General features: G+C 39.5%; 2 protein-coding genes across 3 annotated transcripts in view; one reads left to right on the top strand and one right to left on the bottom strand.

The window, feature by feature from the left end:
- polr1a (RNA polymerase I subunit A) overlaps window positions 1-5,405 on the bottom strand; it is a 22,755-nt gene extending 17,350 nt beyond the window's left edge. Inside the window, exons 1-14 of the mRNA XM_011480453.4 lie at window positions 5,004-5,405; window positions 4,731-4,839; window positions 4,496-4,591; window positions 4,264-4,413; window positions 4,058-4,168; window positions 3,887-3,972; window positions 3,699-3,787; window positions 3,027-3,107; window positions 2,629-2,746; window positions 2,404-2,545; window positions 2,066-2,227; window positions 970-1,092; window positions 664-891; window positions 483-590 (exon numbers count right to left, since the gene is read on the bottom strand). Of these exons, the coding sequence (XP_011478755.1) occupies window positions 483-590; window positions 664-891; window positions 970-1,092; window positions 2,066-2,227; window positions 2,404-2,545; window positions 2,629-2,746; window positions 3,027-3,107; window positions 3,699-3,787; window positions 3,887-3,972; window positions 4,058-4,168; window positions 4,264-4,413; window positions 4,496-4,591; window positions 4,731-4,839; window positions 5,004-5,080 (1,680 nt within the window). The 5' untranslated portion in view covers window positions 5,081-5,405. The remainder of the gene's footprint in view (window positions 1-482; window positions 591-663; window positions 892-969; window positions 1,093-2,065; window positions 2,228-2,403; window positions 2,546-2,628; window positions 2,747-3,026; window positions 3,108-3,698; window positions 3,788-3,886; window positions 3,973-4,057; window positions 4,169-4,263; window positions 4,414-4,495; window positions 4,592-4,730; window positions 4,840-5,003) is intronic.
- On the top strand, window positions 5,367-15,894 carry ptcd3 (pentatricopeptide repeat domain 3). Of its 2 annotated transcripts, none has more exons than XM_004073549.5 (23): window positions 5,367-5,523; window positions 5,831-5,883; window positions 6,727-6,766; window positions 6,902-6,947; window positions 7,043-7,111; window positions 8,339-8,443; window positions 8,516-8,639; window positions 8,728-8,831; window positions 8,910-9,068; window positions 9,156-9,216; window positions 10,377-10,459; window positions 10,636-10,780; window positions 11,005-11,055; window positions 12,041-12,130; window positions 12,233-12,261; window positions 12,334-12,440; window positions 12,546-12,624; window positions 12,704-12,794; window positions 12,870-12,955; window positions 13,042-13,178; window positions 13,249-13,290; window positions 13,399-13,557; window positions 15,737-15,894. In XM_004073549.5, the coding sequence occupies exons 1-23, from the start codon at window positions 5,435-5,437 to the stop codon at window positions 15,801-15,803; spliced, it is 2,016 nt and encodes a 671-aa protein (XP_004073597.1). In that variant the 5' UTR covers window positions 5,367-5,434; the 3' UTR covers window positions 15,804-15,894. The 2 variants fall into 2 exon arrangements, with proteins under 2 accessions (XP_004073597.1, XP_020562400.1); XM_020706741.3 differs by having other exon boundaries at window positions 8,913-9,068.
- The last annotated feature ends 2,590 nt before the right edge of the window (window positions 15,895-18,484 follow it).

Here is an 18,484-nt window from a genome sequence, read left to right on the forward strand (position 1 = left end):
CAAAAATCCATCCACTACTTTGTTGAAGCTCCTGCACCGACTGCTCACTAGCGAAGGAAACAAAAAGGAAACCTATTTGAAAACAGGAGTAACTGTTAAAAGAAGAAAGCTGCATTTAACAGACAAAACAGAAAATGTAGATTTATTGTGTCAGCTGTTCCCACACACCATAATAATTATGTATAATATTCAGCTACAAGGATGCTGCCAATAAAGTTGTTCAAACTGTGGATTCATGTTTTAACTAATATATTTAGAAAAAGTGAACTTTTTAAAATATATTTGTTGCACCTTAAAAGTTAGACGAGGGTGAAGCTTGCGTCTGATATTTATTAACTTCCAATTTGACAGTTAGAGAAAATCTCTGTCACATTTTAATGATTCTTACATGAACGCTCGTACAGAAAGTTTAAATCAGCTGCATTAAAAAAAATGGACGCCGACTTCAGCCTTGAAATGTGAAAATGAGAAATGATGTGAACCTTTTCTCCTGGTAAGATGCGCGCACAGTGAGCTTGTATGGACGGTCTGTGCAAAGTCGGCTGTCTGTTGAGCAGCAAAACATCACCATTCTTTATGTGGCGATTCACCTGAGACACACAAAAAATTAGAGTTTTAAAAAAGCGTTTAAACAGATGCTTCGTATCACTGAGTACCGCTTACGATTTTCATGGACATCTTGTGAGGACCCAGAGAGGGCGTCAGCAGCTGCTTAGCAACCGCCTCCCTTTGCGTGAAGTTGGTGGGCGATAAAATGGTTTTCCTGCCATCCTCATTTATCACCATGGAAGCTCCAGGATGGACGTTGGGCCCATTGAGGACGGCCTGACGGAGCTCCTTCACGTTCCACGGGGTGACGGGCTGAGGGTAGGTCAGCTTGGTGGCAAAAACCTGCAGGAAGTTTATAAAAACGGAATCCGTTAAGGCCCCGCCCCCATTTTGAGTACTTTCTTCTTGGATTAAAGGTACCATTGGTATTCCAATCTCGTTGGTTTCTATGTACATGTCAGGACAGATGACGGACCGGGCGGCGTAGTCCACGCGTTTGCCCATCATGTGCTTCCGGAACAAGCCCTCCTTTTTCTCCAGAATCTGAAAGGAGAGGAAAACTTGCTTTGATGAGTAGTGGTTTTATTTTGTGCCATCAACCAGTTAAAAACATGGAACAAATTGAAGTTTTTTCCTCTCGTCTTTCCACATCCATGTGAATTATGAACGGTAGCTTTTTTTTAAAAATGACTTTAGAACATTAAACATCAAACTAAAGACAAAAAAAAAGGTTGGAAATGCACAATAAAAGCTGCTCCATGCCAATAATACAATATAAACTTTAATAACGGAGTTAAACTTTTTTAAACTATAGTTCTAGAGCAGGCTTTGTTCAAAAAATTTAGATAAAAAAAGAACCTCATGCAAAGGTTTGAGTTTTATTTGCAACCTGCATATTTTAAAATGAAACAATTGAAGAGATGAATAAAATCACTAGAGGATGATTTTATAAAGTAATACGGCTGCATCAGGGAACATTTGGCACAAATATGCAACCAAAACTGTGTAAAGTAAGGAGTGAGAAGTGGATTTTATAATGCATTTACAACTAAATATTTGTTTAATTATATTATTTTTAATAAAATCTTCACTTGATCCTAAAAAAAAATTCTTTTTTTATCAGTATATCATAAAAATCTGTTCTTAAAAATTATCCAGAATCTACGGTAAAAGCGCAGGGACAATACTTTTGTATCTGTAGTACATTTTCTTCACCACTAGATGTCACAATTGTACCACCAAAAGATCAAATGAAAGCCACAAATTTGCATATGCATCTGGCAAAAATCACACACAGTTGCATAAGATTGATGTACTAATTTGGTGTTGGCACAAAACCCTTGACAGACATTTGTGCACTTAAACGAATGATGAGCGCGAGAAACACCTGTTAATTCCGTATGTCACGCATGAATCACAAAAGACCGAAGGTGGCTGTTTGACACGGCCCTCAGGAAATCGAACGTTGTAATAAAAGAGTTGACCAGGTCTTAAAAACCTGAAATCGAATTCATACCTGTCTGACTCCGGGGTATTTCTCCGTCATCAGTTTGTCCATGTCGCTGTCAAAAACGATGTTAACGTGGCTCTGAAGGCGGATCCACATGTTGTAGAGTTTATCTGTTAATGTCAACCCGGTGATTCCCGACAGGAACGTCGGATCCATCTGATCGGGAGCCTGGAAGATTTGATGAAGCGGAATTTCAGAAAAAGTCTCACAAGTAATCAGGACAACAGCAATCACTTTAAATCAGAGCAGAAAAAAGCTCTGAGAAATAAAAAGAAAAGTTACAGATACCTCATTATGAGATTAACTTAATTCTCTAAAGGTAATACGAGTTTCCTTCATCTCACCTCTTCCCCTTCCGCGTTTTTCTCTCCCGCCATGAGAGCCAGGAGTTTTCGGATGATTTCACAGTCCTTCATCACAGCCTGCATGTTGACAGTCTGACCATTTGTAAACATCTGGTCACCGAGTCTGTTGATGGGCCGAAACCTTGACAGAGAGGGCAGAAAATGCAGATCAGACTGACGGTTTGGGGGTGTACCATACCGGATTAAACCAATCATTGTATATACCTGCATGGTGGGACCACCAGCAGCTCCGTGAAGAATAGGTCCGGATAAAAGCCCCCCTGTCCGTCTGCAGGACTGGCGGTCTCTTCCAGCCCAGGGAAGAGGCAGCTGAGGAAGAAACCTAAACACCCGCAAAGAAATAGTTGTCACTTTTGATGCTGACCTTTAATCCCTAAGACAAATAATCGATCATTTTGTCTTTTTCTGCTAATCCTAAAATATTTTTTCAAAATAAAATGTTTTAACAACAAACCCCACTAAAAAGTCAAAGTGGAAATTATTTTATGGTCCTAAAAAAATGGAATGTACACTATTTTACTCCACTTTCTTTTCTGCTATTAGGACTAAACTTGCTTTGATAAGGTGAGGAATCCGACTCTCCTCCTTCAATAACAACCCACCTTCTTTCTCCCAGATTTTTATAATATGGTCTTTGGCTGTGCTGGCTGTCAGGTAGACTCTCCTTCCAGCCATGACATTCTCTGTGAGAAGACAGAAAGAAGCTTTATTTTTAAATCCACCACCTTAAAAATAATTACATTTTTAAATTGATAAATACGCAGAGACAATCAAAAATATATGTTTGTGTTAGCAAACATTTAAGTAGCTGGTTTAAAGTCCCACTCCAATCCAATTATTGTAAAAGCGTTTCCGGTGGTCTCTTAATTATAATTACGCCGGTGTAAGCCAGAATCCAAAAATGTGTGTCGTTTTCTAGGACATAGTTTCTGCAGAGCAGCAGTAGGTTATTAGAATTTCACTTTATATTGTGGTGCAGCGCAACCGCTTCAGAAGGGACCACTTAGCATATTTTATGCATCAACAATATTTGCTTTTTCAAACTGTATTTTTATGATCTGGTCCTGATTCAAAACAGTTTGACTAAAGAAAAACTCAGGAATGTAATTTTAAGTTTAATTTACTTAATGTTTGTCCTAAATTATCTGAAAAAAGACACAAGAACATCTTAAAATCACCCAAAAATACAATTTTCACCAGAGTGAGTCTTTAAAAAGAGCCAATTTCCTTTGCCTGTTTGCTCATTTATGCACATTTCTGTAAAACAAACTCACCATTAGTGTTTTCATTGGTCTGTGCGCCTGATGGAGCTGTGATGATCAGCTTACTGTTGTGTTCACGCCGCACAAGAGTCCTGCCGCTCCTTTAAGCACAATCAGATGGAAGGTTTACAGCAAGGTTTGGTATAAAAGATGTTGTGAAAATGTCCGGATAAAAAGTAATTAAGAGGTTGTGAGCTCACCTACAGTAAGGACACTTCCTGGTTTTCATGTGAATCTTCCAGAAGTCATTTATCAGACAAGCCTTCTTTTCCACCACATGTTTAGTCTGACACGAGCACAGAAAAGCATTTTTCCTTCATTAGAGGGACCCCCAGATGTGTATGTTTTTGTTTCTGTAAGCCTGAACTCACAGGTTTGAAGTTTTCAGAAATGTTGACGCTCGTTTCAATAGTTTCATTCGTATAGTGGCGCAGCAGCTCCTCAATTTCATCTCCTGTAGCTTTGGGATTCTCCTCCAGGTGCTAGCACACAGATAAACAGGAGTAACCAGAATTTAGATAATGGCTCAATTTCCAATTGTGCCTAAAATGTGGCTTTTGCTGCAGAGTGGGCCCACTTGATTGAGAACGTGTTCGATCTGGTAGACCTCCCGGATTGCTCCATGGTCCACTAACTTCAGCTGGTTCAGCAGCAGGTGGATGGCAGCCCGAGGACAGGTTAGCATGTGACAGGACAGGCAGGAACCGCGGATCAGCAGGTACAGTTTCTAAAAAGCGTAAAAGGGTCAATAAGTAAATATATCCAAAACACAAGGAACATGTACTGTCTGTGTTTTATCATGGACTTACATCAAAAAACAGTGGGTTGTATACAGGTAGAGGCAATTCTATGTGCCCAAAGTGTCCAGGGCAGTTATTGAAATCCTGACAGCAGGTTGAACACACCTAGGTAAAAACACGTAAAGTCGGATATGTCAAAATAAAAGTACAAGAAGAAAACACAATTATTACTGTGTTTGGAACACAAAAAGGTAAACAAACAATCCAGAATACTGGATTTATGACGTTAAATGCAGTTATGTACCTCTTTCAAGTCTGCTGGCCCCAGAGCCAGATCATACAGACTGTTGGGGGCCACATTTCCAACTGCATCAAGAAACTTGGGGTTTGTGATTGTCTTCACGCTCAACTTTCTACAAAAATAAACAACACACAATATAAGCTTCTTCCACAACATCACATAAATCCTTTCATTCATTCTCTATGAATATTTTAGGAGTATCCTTTTTATTTTTTTACAAACTGGGTTAGGGTTAGTTAGCATTAGCTAAAACAAAGCTAGCAAGTTTAGTCTCACCTTATTTCTTCGGCGGAGTACATTCCAAACGAAATGCCGCTTAAACGCCGCCATGGCACGTCCTTTCCAAACATCATTTTGGAAACTGTAAAAGCTACTTGTAAACTTTATGCGCGTTTAAAAACACAAACCACGAGGCATGATGGTGGAAGCATGTTCCTCTGTGGATCCCTCCTGACCTACACGTGGGATCGTAAAGACCAACCCGTCAGATCAGAGGGGGGGACCAAATTGTGCTCATTTGGGTTGTTTTGATTGCTGCATTTTGAGATATTATATATTCCGTTGGTATATACATAACCGTATATGCATATATAACAAAAAATAAAAAAAATATTTTATTTTTAATCTGGAATAAAAATATTTAATGTCTCACCACCACCCCTATTTTTTTTATCCGATGGTTTGGTTCTTCTTCCGTTTGTGGCAATATGGCGGCGTCCGGTAGGCACGTAGGACATTACATCCAGAGAAACGGACGGTTTCTTCGGGTTAACCTTGAAGGTTTATGGTCAAACAGGTACGAGGAGTGAACATATGAATATTTTCTGTTTTTTTTTAAATAATCATGATGCTTACTTAAACGTATTTCTGTCAGGAGCAGCTGACAGGAATGTATCTGCATGAGTAAAATGTGGAAATGAGAATTACGTAAATATTTTAAGCATTTGCGTAAGTCAACATTTCATTTGTGTCCCGGAAATGTTTTCTTTTTTATTTTAAGAAAACAGCTTTGCTTTTATATTTTGCAATATTTTGTGACGTCAGAGATGTTTTAGGGATCACATGTTTGCTGAAACTTATTTTGTATTTTTGTCTCTTATCAGGAGTTTTGGATGGACCTCTGCGCTGCAGCAACAAGCTCCAGAAGTTAAAAAGGGTAAGAAAAGAACTTGACTTTTGAAACTTCAATCACAAACCAAGAGGACTTTGATAATATTTATTCTGTTCCAGCAGGAATAACGTCATAACACTTTAATGCAGTAAAGAGGTTTTTCCTGCATCATTCCTGGAATTTACTATATACTTTTTGGAAACAACCCAATAAATGAAAATTACAGTTCGAAGTGTATTTAAATGTGTTTTTATTTGTTTAAACACCCTTTGTGCAGTTTTAAAGCCCAATCCTTTGTGTTTGTATTGTAACCAGAGTCACAGAGATTAACTGCTGTGAATTAAAATCAGAATCAGAAATACTTTATTGATCCCACACGTGGGAAATTTGTTTGTCACCATAGCAACTGACAGCAGAGGGAAAAAAGACTTAGAATTAAATAAAAAGCAAGAACAAGAAAATGTAGCATATATGCAAACATCAAGGTATTATAATTTAAAAAGCTATTTTCAGAACAGTGCAGGTAAAAAGATGTGCAAAAGGAATGTGCAAAATAGAAAAAAACTAAATAAAAAGATAATAAAAAAAAATGTGCAAAGGTTATCTTTTGCATTGTGTGTTGTTGTACAGGGTTATTGCATTGGGTATGAATGACTTTTGGTACCAACATTATAAACTTCTATTCACAAATTCTTTAGATTAATCTTTTTTTTAAATAACAAATTTATCCCATCACTTTGCTTTATATCCGTTATCAAAAACCTTTCTGAAGTCAAATTTCAGGAGCTGAAATCAGTGCAATAAATGTCCAGCATTATGAACCCAGCTGGGGTGCAGAGACTTACAGCAGATATTTAAACCAGCATTGTTAACTTTACTGTTTTCCAGATGCATCAGAGTCGATTGTCATCCCAAGGAAGAAAACATGGTAGGTGAAGTTTGGCGTTTCTCTGTTCGGACATGTTTTAAAAATGTATTTTTGTTCAGATTGATGTGGTTTCCAAATCTAGGAGTGAGTGTGGATCTTTAAACAGTTTATCAATGTTTATACCTGGAAAAACAGGAACAAAATTGCGGTTCTGGAGGCCCTGGCATCAACTGTGGACAGGGTGAGATGTTCCTCTTTAGTTTTTATTTTGTGTTTGTTTTTTTGTCTTCTTCTTCATGAAGTTGTTATTTAGTCTATTGCTTCTCCCCTCTCCAGGATCCTACAGCCTATCCATACCAGTTCCAGGATGATCCCTACCTTTCTCCCAGGACATCCTCTGAGTTTGTATGTTCAAACAATGACTTTCAACTTTCTCTGGAGTTAAATTTAATTAATTTGATTTCTACAACGTGAGTTTTTTATTGAGACTTTCAAGAAGAGAAAAGAAAAAAACATCAACACACAGTTTGGACTTTCAGAGTTGGTTTACTGGACCGCTGACCGTATTTGCCACATTTATGGATGTGTCACCCTTGCAAAACTTTTTTGTTTTTTCAAATAACAGGTTTAGTGTTTTGAACACATTTAGTGTCGCCACTTTCTTATTACATTCAAATATTTAAAATTAGGACTATTTTATCAGGTTTTCCTCACACAAGGGTAATTTAAAAATAAATCTACTTCAGCACAACAATGCTACATTTTTAAACAACTACATGCTTACAAGTATAACAAATGTAGTTCATTTAAATTTGTTATAGTGCATAGTTAATTATAAGATTTTACTGGACAGAAAAATAACATTTAAAGTTGTAATAAAAATGTTTTTTGCGATATATCAATGCTAGTTTGGATTTTTCTTTCAAACTGAAATTGATGAATGGATTTTGCCCAAAAGTGAACATTTCTCGTTTGTTCTTGGTGTTTTTTTTTCACTTCTGCCAACAAATAGGAAAATCTCTGTGATTTTTGCTCCTAAAATAGATTAAATCGTTTATTTCCAGAGAATTTCGCATTCATCGGGTCTATTTTCAAAGCATTCTCAGGGGTCTTTTAGTTATGATTATGTTGTTTTAGCCAAAATAAAAATAAAAACCTGTGTGGTTTTAGGACATAGTTTCTGCAGAGCAGCAGGAGTTCATTGGAAATTCGCCCCTGAGTCACTTAAACTGTTGGTGCGGAGCAACCCCGCCCCCCTTTTCTCTCACCAGAGCTCAGAGCAGGGAGGTAGTGGTGCACCCAGCATATTTTCTGGATCACAGATATTCTCTTTCATGGTATATTTTTTCTGCTCTTGATTTGCAACTATCTGAATAAAGAAATCCTCAGAAATGCCATTTTAAGCTGAATTGTCTTTATAAATGTCCTCCATCATCAGTATAATGCCACATGATCATGTTAAACCACAAACAGGGCTTTCATCTGAGGGGGTCTTTAAATAAAAAGAAGTCAAATGTTGCAAATGAAGATGCGTATTCTTATGTTAGGCTTCATAGGTCAGACTGAAGTGAAGGGGATCACAGAGGTCTGCTTTGACCTCCTCCTCAGACTTGTCTTCTTTTCTCTCTGCAGAAGCTGTTCTCTCTCTCCCAGGAGTCTGGTCGCTCTGCAGCGAAGTTCTTTGTCGACAGCAATCCAAAGTTCTTCACCAAAGACTTCGCTGAACCCCACATCCCTGTAGGAGGAGCACGCTCAAAGCAGATCGTCACCAAAATGCTCTTCCTGACTGTCTGCGGACTTGTGTTACAGTGCCTGATGCCAGAGAGCGTGTCGCTGCGTCTGGAGGAGGTGAGCGAGGAGGCCCTGAGGGAGCGCATCAGCCTGAGGAAAGTGACGGCTGCCGTCGACATGTACGATCAACTCCTGCAAGCGGGTGAGGCCCCACGCTGAACATCCTCCTTTCAATCGCATCATCCCGCTGTGCCTCTACAACCACCACTTCCTGCTCTTCCTCCCTGCAGGCACAGCCGTTTCCATGGAAACCACTCACGATCTGCTGGACCTAATCTGTCTGTACTGCGACAGGAACCCCGTGCAGGAGGGGGGGCCGCAGGCGGAGGAAGCGGTGAGTCACAATCCATCTAGACGTCCTGGTTCTGCATCATAGTGACATAAAATGGAGTGAGGGGGCTTTTCTGTAAAGGAGGAGGCAGGAGAGGAGACGAAAGGAAGGAGAGGCAGGACAAGACGAGATATCCCCAAGACCCCCTGGAAAGAAAACAACAACGCTGAGAGAATCTTCAACCTACTGCCAGAAAGAGACTCGCGCTGCTACTCGGCTTTGATCAGAGGCATGGTGAAGGTATGAACACGTGACGCCGCTTGACTCTAGCGTCAAAAACCCTGCCTGTTTTTGCAGTAAACTGTTTTTTTGTTTGTTTATCCACAGCATGGAGCTTATGCAAAAGCTTTCAGTTTGTATACAGATCTGCTCAACGACAGACTGACAGGTGAGGTGAAAAAATGGATTTGATTTAGCAAAAATGAGTGTTTATTGCTGAAAAATAAATCAAGTCAAACTTTATTTATAAAGCACTTTTCATACATTGGTAAAAAAAAAGTGCTTTAGATTATAAAAAAAAATTTCCACATAAAAATACAAAAGCAAAGACCTTCACCCAAAATTATTTATAAATTATGTTTTTGGTCTTTTTGTAATATGTTCTTGTGGTGGTTTTTAGATGATTGAGGACATATGTAAAGAAAATTTGACTTAAAATTGCATTTATGAGGATTTCTTTTGTTTATTTTGCTGTTTGAAAAAAAAAAAAAAAAGTAGAGAATACGCCGGACGGGCCACAAGTTCCCTGCTTAGAGCTTTCAGTGACGGGGAGGGGAAGGGGGTGCGGGGTTGCTCAGTGTTAACTGTCCCACCCACAACTCGGAGGTGAATTTCTGCCACTCTGCAGAAACTAGGACAATGGCATAATCAGAATTAAACGACCATTTGGAATGCTTTAAAAAAATAGATTAACAAATGATCGGAGTAGAATTTTAAAGGGAAAAAGAGACAATTTTAGAAGGCCTTTACTGCTTAAGAGCACTAACTACACACCACGTAGTCCTCAAGTATCTTTTTTTTATAAATATTTTCTTCAATAAAAGTGTATTTATCTTTTTGTTAAGAATTCCAAACTTTTACCTCAACACACGTTTCCTTTTTAAGGACTGTAGATCTTTACAGTCATATCTCCTGATCATCCTCCAAAGTAAAAACAAATTTTAGTAATTTAATTTGATTTTAATCATATTAACCTTTACTGTTCCACGAACTCTTTGATTTTGAAAAAAATCAACATTTTTCTTAGTAATCACTTGTAATACTTTCTAATTCCAGTAGATGGTGCTGGAGAATGTTTTGTTCAACAATCGATTGATTTGTGTATAAAGTAGACAGAAAAGGCACTCAGATACATTTCAAGTCCACATACTATGGCAGGAGGAGCTATGGAGACAGAAACGTCTCCTTTTGTGTCACTCAGGATGTTCACGCTTCGATTTTTCTGCTAAAAATAAGAACCTGCTTGCTTTTAAACCTCTTGAAGCTTCAAAATGGTGGAACTGCAGCACAGGATTTTGTTGTCGGTCCTCAACTTCTGTCTCTCTGCAGGTGACGTCCATCTCTTTAACGCTCTCATCCTCGCTGCCCCAGAACTCAGAGAAAAATACAATGAAAAGTGGGAGCTCATCAGCGTAAGAGCCTGCACACCCTCTCCAAACCAAAGCTGTTCTTTCGATGTTCATCTGTTTTACTGCTCCAGATAAGGATAAAGGATGTAATTTGATCTAAATCATTAAAGTGGGACACATTAAGGAGTGTGGCGGTGGTCACACTCTTGTTTATCCTGTCGCCTCCTTTGCTGTTGCAGGAGCTGCTGAACCAGATGAGTCAGCAGAAAGTTCATCCCGACCTGCTGACCTTCAACAGCGTCCTGAAAGCTCTGCGGCGCTGCGGCTACGTGGCAAAAACCAAAGCTCTGTCCACGCTGAACGAGATGAAGGCCGTGGGCATCTGTAAGGACAGTCATTTACAGAATCTGTTGTGTTTTTGTGGCAGAAAATGACACTTTTGTTTGTTTCTAAACAATTTTTAATATTAAAAATTATCCTACTTTTGAGTGTAAAAGCACATATTGTGTTAAAACTCTTCAAAGCAATTTATAGAATTGAATTTCAAATCTGAAAACTCAGCTCCTTTGTTCCACACTTGAACTGAATTCTTGTTTATCTCTGTTTAGCTCCCAGCTTGGCCACCTATGACCACATCCTGGCGGCCTTTTACAAATCAGGTAACATTTTAAAACGGCGGTCCCCAACCCCCCCCCCAGGTGGCGGACCGGTTCGCCTCTGTGGGTTACTTGGTGCTGCGCTGCTGACAAAAATATAAAAAATCTACAGTAACTTACAATATTTTGTTTATTATCAGGTTCTGAAGGAAGTTTTATTTTTTCTGTCTACCACATCACTCTTGACGCAACTCATTTGCCTCGTTTACGTGTCCTAAATACATCCGCTACCTTCTTAAATCGGCTGCTCCGAACGCAAAATTGGAAAGAAAATGAAGGAAACCAAAGACTTGAGTGAAAAAAGAGAGAGAAAACACCAGTTTTTAGTTTGTAGTTTTTATCCTTCACACCTTAAAAGTTGGGCGATGCTTGAGTTCGATTGTTGGCTTCCACTAAACCACATTTTGTTGGGATCCTACACAAAATCTAGAGCACAAAGACATTTTAAACCGGCTGCAGATATTTTACAAAAAATGAAAATTAAAAAAAAATAAAGTTATGGAAACGTGTCAAGAGGACATTTAAGACTTTTTCTTACAGCAAAGCTATACAAGGCGGGCGGGCGGGCACCTGTGAAGAAACTGTAGCACAGAAAATACTCGTCAATGATTTCATGAAAAACAAACTAGGTTGATTCTCTTTGCCCTGAAGGAGCCTGGATTGAGTTCTCATGGCTAAAATGGCATTCCATAAGAAAAAAACAGTATTGTTGCCAGAAACATTATCTACAAATCAACACCTTCGTTTCATAAAAATCTTCATTGTCTGTAAAATACCTACAGAAAGTTTTTGAAAACCACATTCTATGTAGGAGCATTTTAATTGAAAATATTTGTTTTTCCAGACACCAGAAAGTGAAATAAATTCCTCGCTGCACCTCGTACCGGGCGAAATGTTAAACCGTTCTGTGGTCTGAAAAACATTGGGGACCGCTGCTGTAAACCCCCCTAACGTGTGGGAACAAAGACTAATTTGATTCCGTCTCCAGCTTCATCTGGTCCGAGCAACACCGAAATCCTCCTGGAAGTGCTGACCGAGCTGGAAGGAACCCGCCTCACCTGCCAGGATCCTGATGATGGTGCCTCGCCTTTTTTTAGTAGTATTTCTTTTAAGCATAAAGGCAAAAATCATTTCCGTTTCCTTACTTTTTCCTGAGTCTGCTTTTGCTCTTCTTCTCCAGTTCTGTTCTTCTCCAGCGCCATGAGAATAGTAAGCAGACAGCTTTGTATTTTTGCGTCAGAATAATCCACTTGAGTTGCTGATGGCACTTTTTTGCTTCAGTGTTTAGACGGCAAAGATCTGGAGCTGGGATATAAAGTCCAGAATCTATTAGAAGTTGGAGACAACTGGAGGCTTCTTGGAGACTCCTACCAGCAAAGTATTTACTAGTACGTCAAAGTTCTTCAGCCAAGGCCTCCTGAGGTTTTCTGTGAAACAAAAACATCTGTAAATCAACTCCAAATCTCTGTTTCTTCCAACGCCTTCCTCTGCAGCGGCCGCTTCTTCAACCTGTTGTGTATGATGGAGCACATCGACGTGGTTCTGGAGTGGTACAGAAAGATCATCCCGTCGGTCAGTGCTCCCCCACGACAGCTGAGATGGACCATCGGGTTTCTGCTCTTCTCACCTTTTGATTGTGTCGCGATTGCAGCGGTACTACCCCAACCCTCAGGGAATGAAGGACCTGCTGCAGGCGCTGGACACCGACAGCCGCCTGGACATGCTGCCCACTATTTGGAAAGGTGGATTCATCTCTGAAATGGACTTCAGCAGTTTTTCAGTGCTTCCGTTTTGAAAAAAAAGCTTTTGTTTTGCAGACATAAAGAGTTTGGGTCACGATAACAAACCTGACCTGGTGGAGGAGCTGCTCGCTCTGATGGCCAGAGAGGAGCACAGTCCAGAGGTCAGATGACGGCGACCTGACCTTTCTGTTTGTAGACGCCTGTGTTCCAGGTGATGCGTCAGCTCTGTCTGCGTTTGCATCTGCAGGTTCAGGAGTCTTTTGCTGCGTGCGCTCTGAACGTGAAGAGCGTGTGCGATGGGAGGCTCAGTACGGAGTGGAGCGCCTCCGCCCTGTCACACATCACCACTCTTCTCCTGCGGGCCAACAAAACCCAGGAGGCCTGGTGAGTAAACCTCCTGTTGGCCCGTCTCTGCCGGGCCTCCACCGGTCTCACGTCGTCTTTCTGTCTGCAGGGAGGTGCTGCTGGTCTTTAAGGCCAAGAACAGAGTTCCTTCGTAAGTCTTCTCACACTAACCGAATCCCTCGATCAGCACACCTCAGAGCTTTCATATTCCAGATGGGGTTTGCTCATTGACACCCCTCGTTTGTTGGATGCTCTGCAGCGAGGAGCTGTTGAACAGCTTCCTGTCCGCCTGCCATAGCCGTGGGGATTCCCAGGGAGCAGTGGAGCTGGTGCAGCTGTCTGCAGCCTTCTGCCTGCCCGCTACATCAGGACTGGCCTCCAGAGCGCTGGCAGACTTCCACCTGACCGAGGAGCAGAGGTGAGGAGGCGCGGAACTCCACCTTTATCCAGGAGCTGAAATCACATGAAAACTGTTGATTTATCGCCTGTATTGAAATAATCTTAAATAGAAAAGACAATTATTTTTTCATTGTTGCGCAAAAAGTATTAAAGAAAAAGGGGGGGGGGGGGGGGGGTCATTGTATCAAATCTGTCCTGGACAAAACAAAATGTGCAACTTTTGCTCCAAAAAAAATCCAGCCTTTAGCTGCTTAGCTCTGCAGTTTTACGCAGAGGTTTGTCTTTTTATCGCAGAACTGCGTTTTTATAAATAACCTAGGATTGGTGAAATCTGCAGAGTAGATTTATACACTTCTGAACATTTTAACACATTTTCTCTCCCGTTTAAACTCTTAAAAATCAAACTTTTAAAGAAAAGGAAGTCCACTGTTTTGACATGAAAACAAAGATCTGATTGTGATCAAAGATTTAGTTTTATTCAGAGAGCTGCAGGACACATGGCACAGAGATTGACTGACAATCTGAACCGTCATCTAGTGAGGTAACACGGTACCGAAACCCCCGAAAGAAGGCATCCCCCAAAATCAGAAAAGTCTATCATCTTTGTGCCATTGTCCAGGTAATTACTCAGACCAAATACTCTTCTGATTGGCTACAGGGGAGTGGATTGAAACGTGATAAACCACAAAAAAAAGAAGTTCCGGTCACATAGCCCAGTGTTCTATATCACTGCGCCAGTTCCAGTTATTCACAAATTTCAACAAATAAATAAAACGGCATAGGTTTTCATATCTAGACAGTAGAAACGACAGTTTAGTTTAATTAAACCTGTTTGGTTAATTTGATCATTTTAAAGACTCCGATGGATCATAAGAGAGAAAAGAATCAGAGGAGGAGGAATTGATTTATGTAGACTTTGTTTTCTTTGTAACAAACGTTTGCTTCATCATCTGGACCAAAACAAGAGCCAAGAGGTGAACTTTCTCTCTGAACTGATGCTTTTTTTTTTTTTAAACCTATCACGACGATCAGCAATGGAAACCACCTTCCTTTGCCGCAGCATTGGAGGCCGTTAACACGACGACGCGTCACACCACATATCAATAATGAAAAACGAGTATGAATAAGGGATTTAAACCCAAATAATAACTAGAATAAAGTACTACAAATGGAATGAATACATACTTCTTTCGTAAGCGGCATAATGGCCTTCAGTGTGTCCGTTATCAGAAACGAATGGACTTACTGGACACAATTGTCCTTTGCTTTCTTCTTTTCTCTTCAACTTCTTTTGATTCACTGCATTGACGTTGAGCTGACCTGGATTTGGAGACAAGAAACACATAAAAACATTTAGACCAATGAATCCCCAGAGCTGCAAAACGGCACCCTTAGATTAGTAAACACTGCAGAAGACTTTTATTTCTTTACTTCCGAACACTTTGGGATGTCCTCGTATTAAAGTAATGGTTCCTTCAAAGCTAAAATATATCGGTATATTTTTAAGAATTGGCTAGTATTAAGGATTTGTTGGATTTTGGATGTTCGTGTTTAAATTAGATTATTTTCTCTCTTTTGCATAAAGTTAAAATTTAACTAAAATCTGTAAATATAAATATTGCTTCCAACAAAACTAGTCTTTTTTCACTCATTTGTTTTATCAATTACTTGCATAAACTTAAAAGTGACTTCAGTATTTCCTCCAAAGTTGTCCGTTTGGTGGACTGATATTTGAAATATACCAATATACCATACTTGTTTGTTTATTTATTTATTTATTTATTTATTTATTTATTTATTTATTTATTTATTCTTTTACAGTTACATAGTCATATTTCATTGTACGTGGGAGCCATGGGTCATGTGGTTTAATGGAGGGGAGTGGGAAGGGTGAAGGGTGGGTTGGGGTTTTTATTGTAATGTTGTGTGTTTACTGTTTTTAGTGTTAAAGCGCTTCGAGCTGCACAAAGTGCATGAGAAGCGCTATTTTATAAATAAAGTTTGATTTGATTTGATTTGAAAAAATGCGACAGAAAACAGATTTTAGGATTACTGTCCACATTACAAGTCCTTCCCCTTTTAAAAATATACCTAAAACATCTTTATCTATTTAGATATCACTCCCTTTGTTCCCTTGAGTCACTTTATTTAGTTTATTTGTGCGTTAACATCCCGTCTTTCTGTTCTGTGCCATCCAGAGCCGCTCTGTCTGAACTGGAGGTTGCAGTGGAGTCTTCTGACCCGAAGAACCAGCAGGAAAACTGAGTTTTTACATCCATACATGCAAAAATCTTCCAGATGCCTCGAATAAACCTGTGTCTGTACTCCCCCCATCTAATAAAAGTTTGACGCATAATTTCTCCTGGTTTTGTCTGTTTACTTCTGTGTGTGAATCAGGAGTGACTGTGTAGCCTTTTCTGAAGCTCTGTAAACTGATGGAGAAATGCTTTGACACAAATGAGAGAGGGGAGCACCCTCCACGAGTAAAAACATGTTTGTGCAACTTAACAACAGACACTTTCTACACAATCTACTACCATTAGCTGTGAGGCCTGGGGGGGCCGAGTGCACATTTCGCTCTGATAGCTCACAACTTCCTGAAACTGCTGATAAGCTGCTTCCTGTTCCTGCTCCAGAGTCTCCGCACAGACCTCGGGGAAGATCCGTCAGCAGCAAATCCTCACTTTTAAGCATTTGTCAGTGGAACAAGTAGCTTTTTTTGTGGTAAATTGAATGACTAGCAATCTTTCAGACGTCAGCCTGCTGATGGCATCGGTCAGAACAGGTCTGTACCTGCTGGTGGTCAAAGATGCTGGAAGGAGGGTGTGTATTGGTGGGAGCAGGCCGGCTCAGGTGCGTGCCGCTCCTTCCTTCCACCAATCAACGGCGGCGCTGCCTGTGTGACCAAATAAGGAGAAGTGGGCTGAAGGAGAGGGTCAGCGGATGGGTGTGGTCGGAGAAACAGAGACTGCCATCCTCACGCAGACGGACTGACTTTTGTTATTTGCATGTGGCATGAAAACCTTGCAGACTCCCACAAACTTGACCATTTCTAAAAGCCTCAGGCGGGGGTTCACTGAAGGGCGGAGGAGGTGCAAGCCGTTCAAAAACACAGGATGATGATCCTTTAGTGCATCCTTAAGTGAAAAGCAGCCGGTGTGAAACAAGGGTGTCTCAGCTTTTGACAGAAAATCTTCAGGATTCAAAGTCTCGAAGGCAGCAGATGAAAATTCCTCCAGTTATTGTTTCATCACATTTATGAGTTTTCATATTTCAGGTTAAAGTCTAAGAAAAGTCTCCAGGATGGGAGGACTGAATGAGGAGCGCAGAGACAGAAGCAGAAAACTGGTTTGGATTTCCCAACATGTTATGGAAAATCATGGCAAACATGAATGATGTGCATGTTTAAACAGTAAAAACATGAAAAATCTTCTTTTTCTTTTTTCAATATTTTCATAACATTTGCTAACAGTTAAAAATACAAATTGTGACACATAGAAAACAAAAATCACATTTTTATATTTACAGCTAATTTTTTTGTTAAAGAGTTTGTTTCCTTTTTCTGCATTCTATCAGACACATTTTGTTTTATGGATTTATCCAAATCTTGTGTTTCTATTAAAAAATCTGACATTTTTACTTGTGAAAAAGCCACTTTCTGCTACAAAATGTAGCTTAATGATTTACGGACGTGGCTCATTCTGTTAGTCCATGTCTTTTTCACACACATTCCCACGGCACAGTCGGAGGTGAAGAGTGACTGTAAATGTTGGTTTGGCTCACCAACGTCCATCTGAACAACGTTATCAGTCCTAAATGAACAGCAGCAGCAGGTGAAATCCAAGGTCTACATTTTTAGCTGTAATATCAACACCAACATCAAACCAAATCCCTGGAAATGAACCAATGAGAAAAAGAGATTGAAGTCTTGCTGGGACTTGATAAACAGAGGGCCCAGAAAGCATAGATATTTTTAAGAAAAGGCTGAAGATCTATCTCTTTCATTCTTTTTAGCTCATTTTTTTTGGTTAAAAGTACACTGGATTACTAAAAATTCATGTTAATATTCCTTAAATTTAATGCATTAATATTCAATAGTTCCTTGATTTTATCAGTTTTTCCTTTTTTAATGATCATTATTATTTCCAGTCCTTCCCCTCTGGGTCGGCCTCTAGCTGAGGACCCGCATTGTGGTCCTGTTGTGATGTTGTTTGTGGCCTTATTTATTCTGCTGTACAACACGTTGTGTTACCATGTCTGAAATGCGCCAAAATAATAAAGATTGATTCCATTTGAATTCAAAACATAGAATTTTTTTTAGCTGACTACAAGATATGACCCAAAACTAAGGTGGATTATCATCCTCTAGAAAGAAACAGTTTCAAAACTAAACATTTTATGTGTATCAAAAACAATAAGTAATTGTTTTTTTGTTTTTTTTTAGATTAGAGGAATGCGTATCCTAAAAGGACAAGACAAAAACTCTTTATCCATTCCAAATGATATTATAATGCTCTGTATCAGTGGAATCATTTTCATAGGTTAGCTGAGGAACATGTATTTATTCAAATTAAATAAGGACTGCTGGGGTGGGGGGGTGGGGGCAGAAGAAAAGCCCAAATAAAACTTGAAGTAGAACTCAATTGTTTAATTTTAAATTTTAATCACGTAACTGCTTGAATTATCTCTTTTATTCTGAAATACAAACTTGTATTTTAGAACAGGAGCAGAAATACATTTATGCATGCAAATAATTCATGTCTTGGTCTTAGCGTAATAATCATAGTTGAATTTAAGTCTTGAGTCTCTTCTAAATGTTTAAAAAAACTTGACAGATATTTGATCTGAATGAATCATTAGTTTTAACACATAAAAAACTACTATTATTTTTACATAACAACCCATTTATTGGAACCTAACTTGTAAACAATCTAGAAATTCCCCCT

The sequence above is a fragment of the Oryzias latipes genome, chromosome 10 (genome assembly GCF_053564925.1).
Source record: "Oryzias latipes strain Hd-rR chromosome 10, Olatipes_Hd-rR_3.1".
NCBI lineage: Eukaryota > Metazoa > Chordata > Actinopteri > Beloniformes > Adrianichthyidae > Oryzias > Oryzias latipes.

Bases quoted from the DNA above. Each gene is read 5' to 3' on its own strand.
- ptcd3 (XM_004073549.5), top strand. From the start codon at position 5,435: ATGGCGGCGTCCGGTAGGCACGTAGGACATTACATCCAGAGAAACGGA. The intron at 6,767-6,901 runs GTAGGTGAAGTT...CTGGAAAAACAG, and splicing joins ATCCCAAGGAAGAAAACATG to GAACAAAATTGCGGTTCTGG. The intron at 12,262-12,333 runs GTAAGCAGACAG...TTTTTGCTTCAG, and splicing joins TCTCCAGCGCCATGAGAATA to TGTTTAGACGGCAAAGATCT.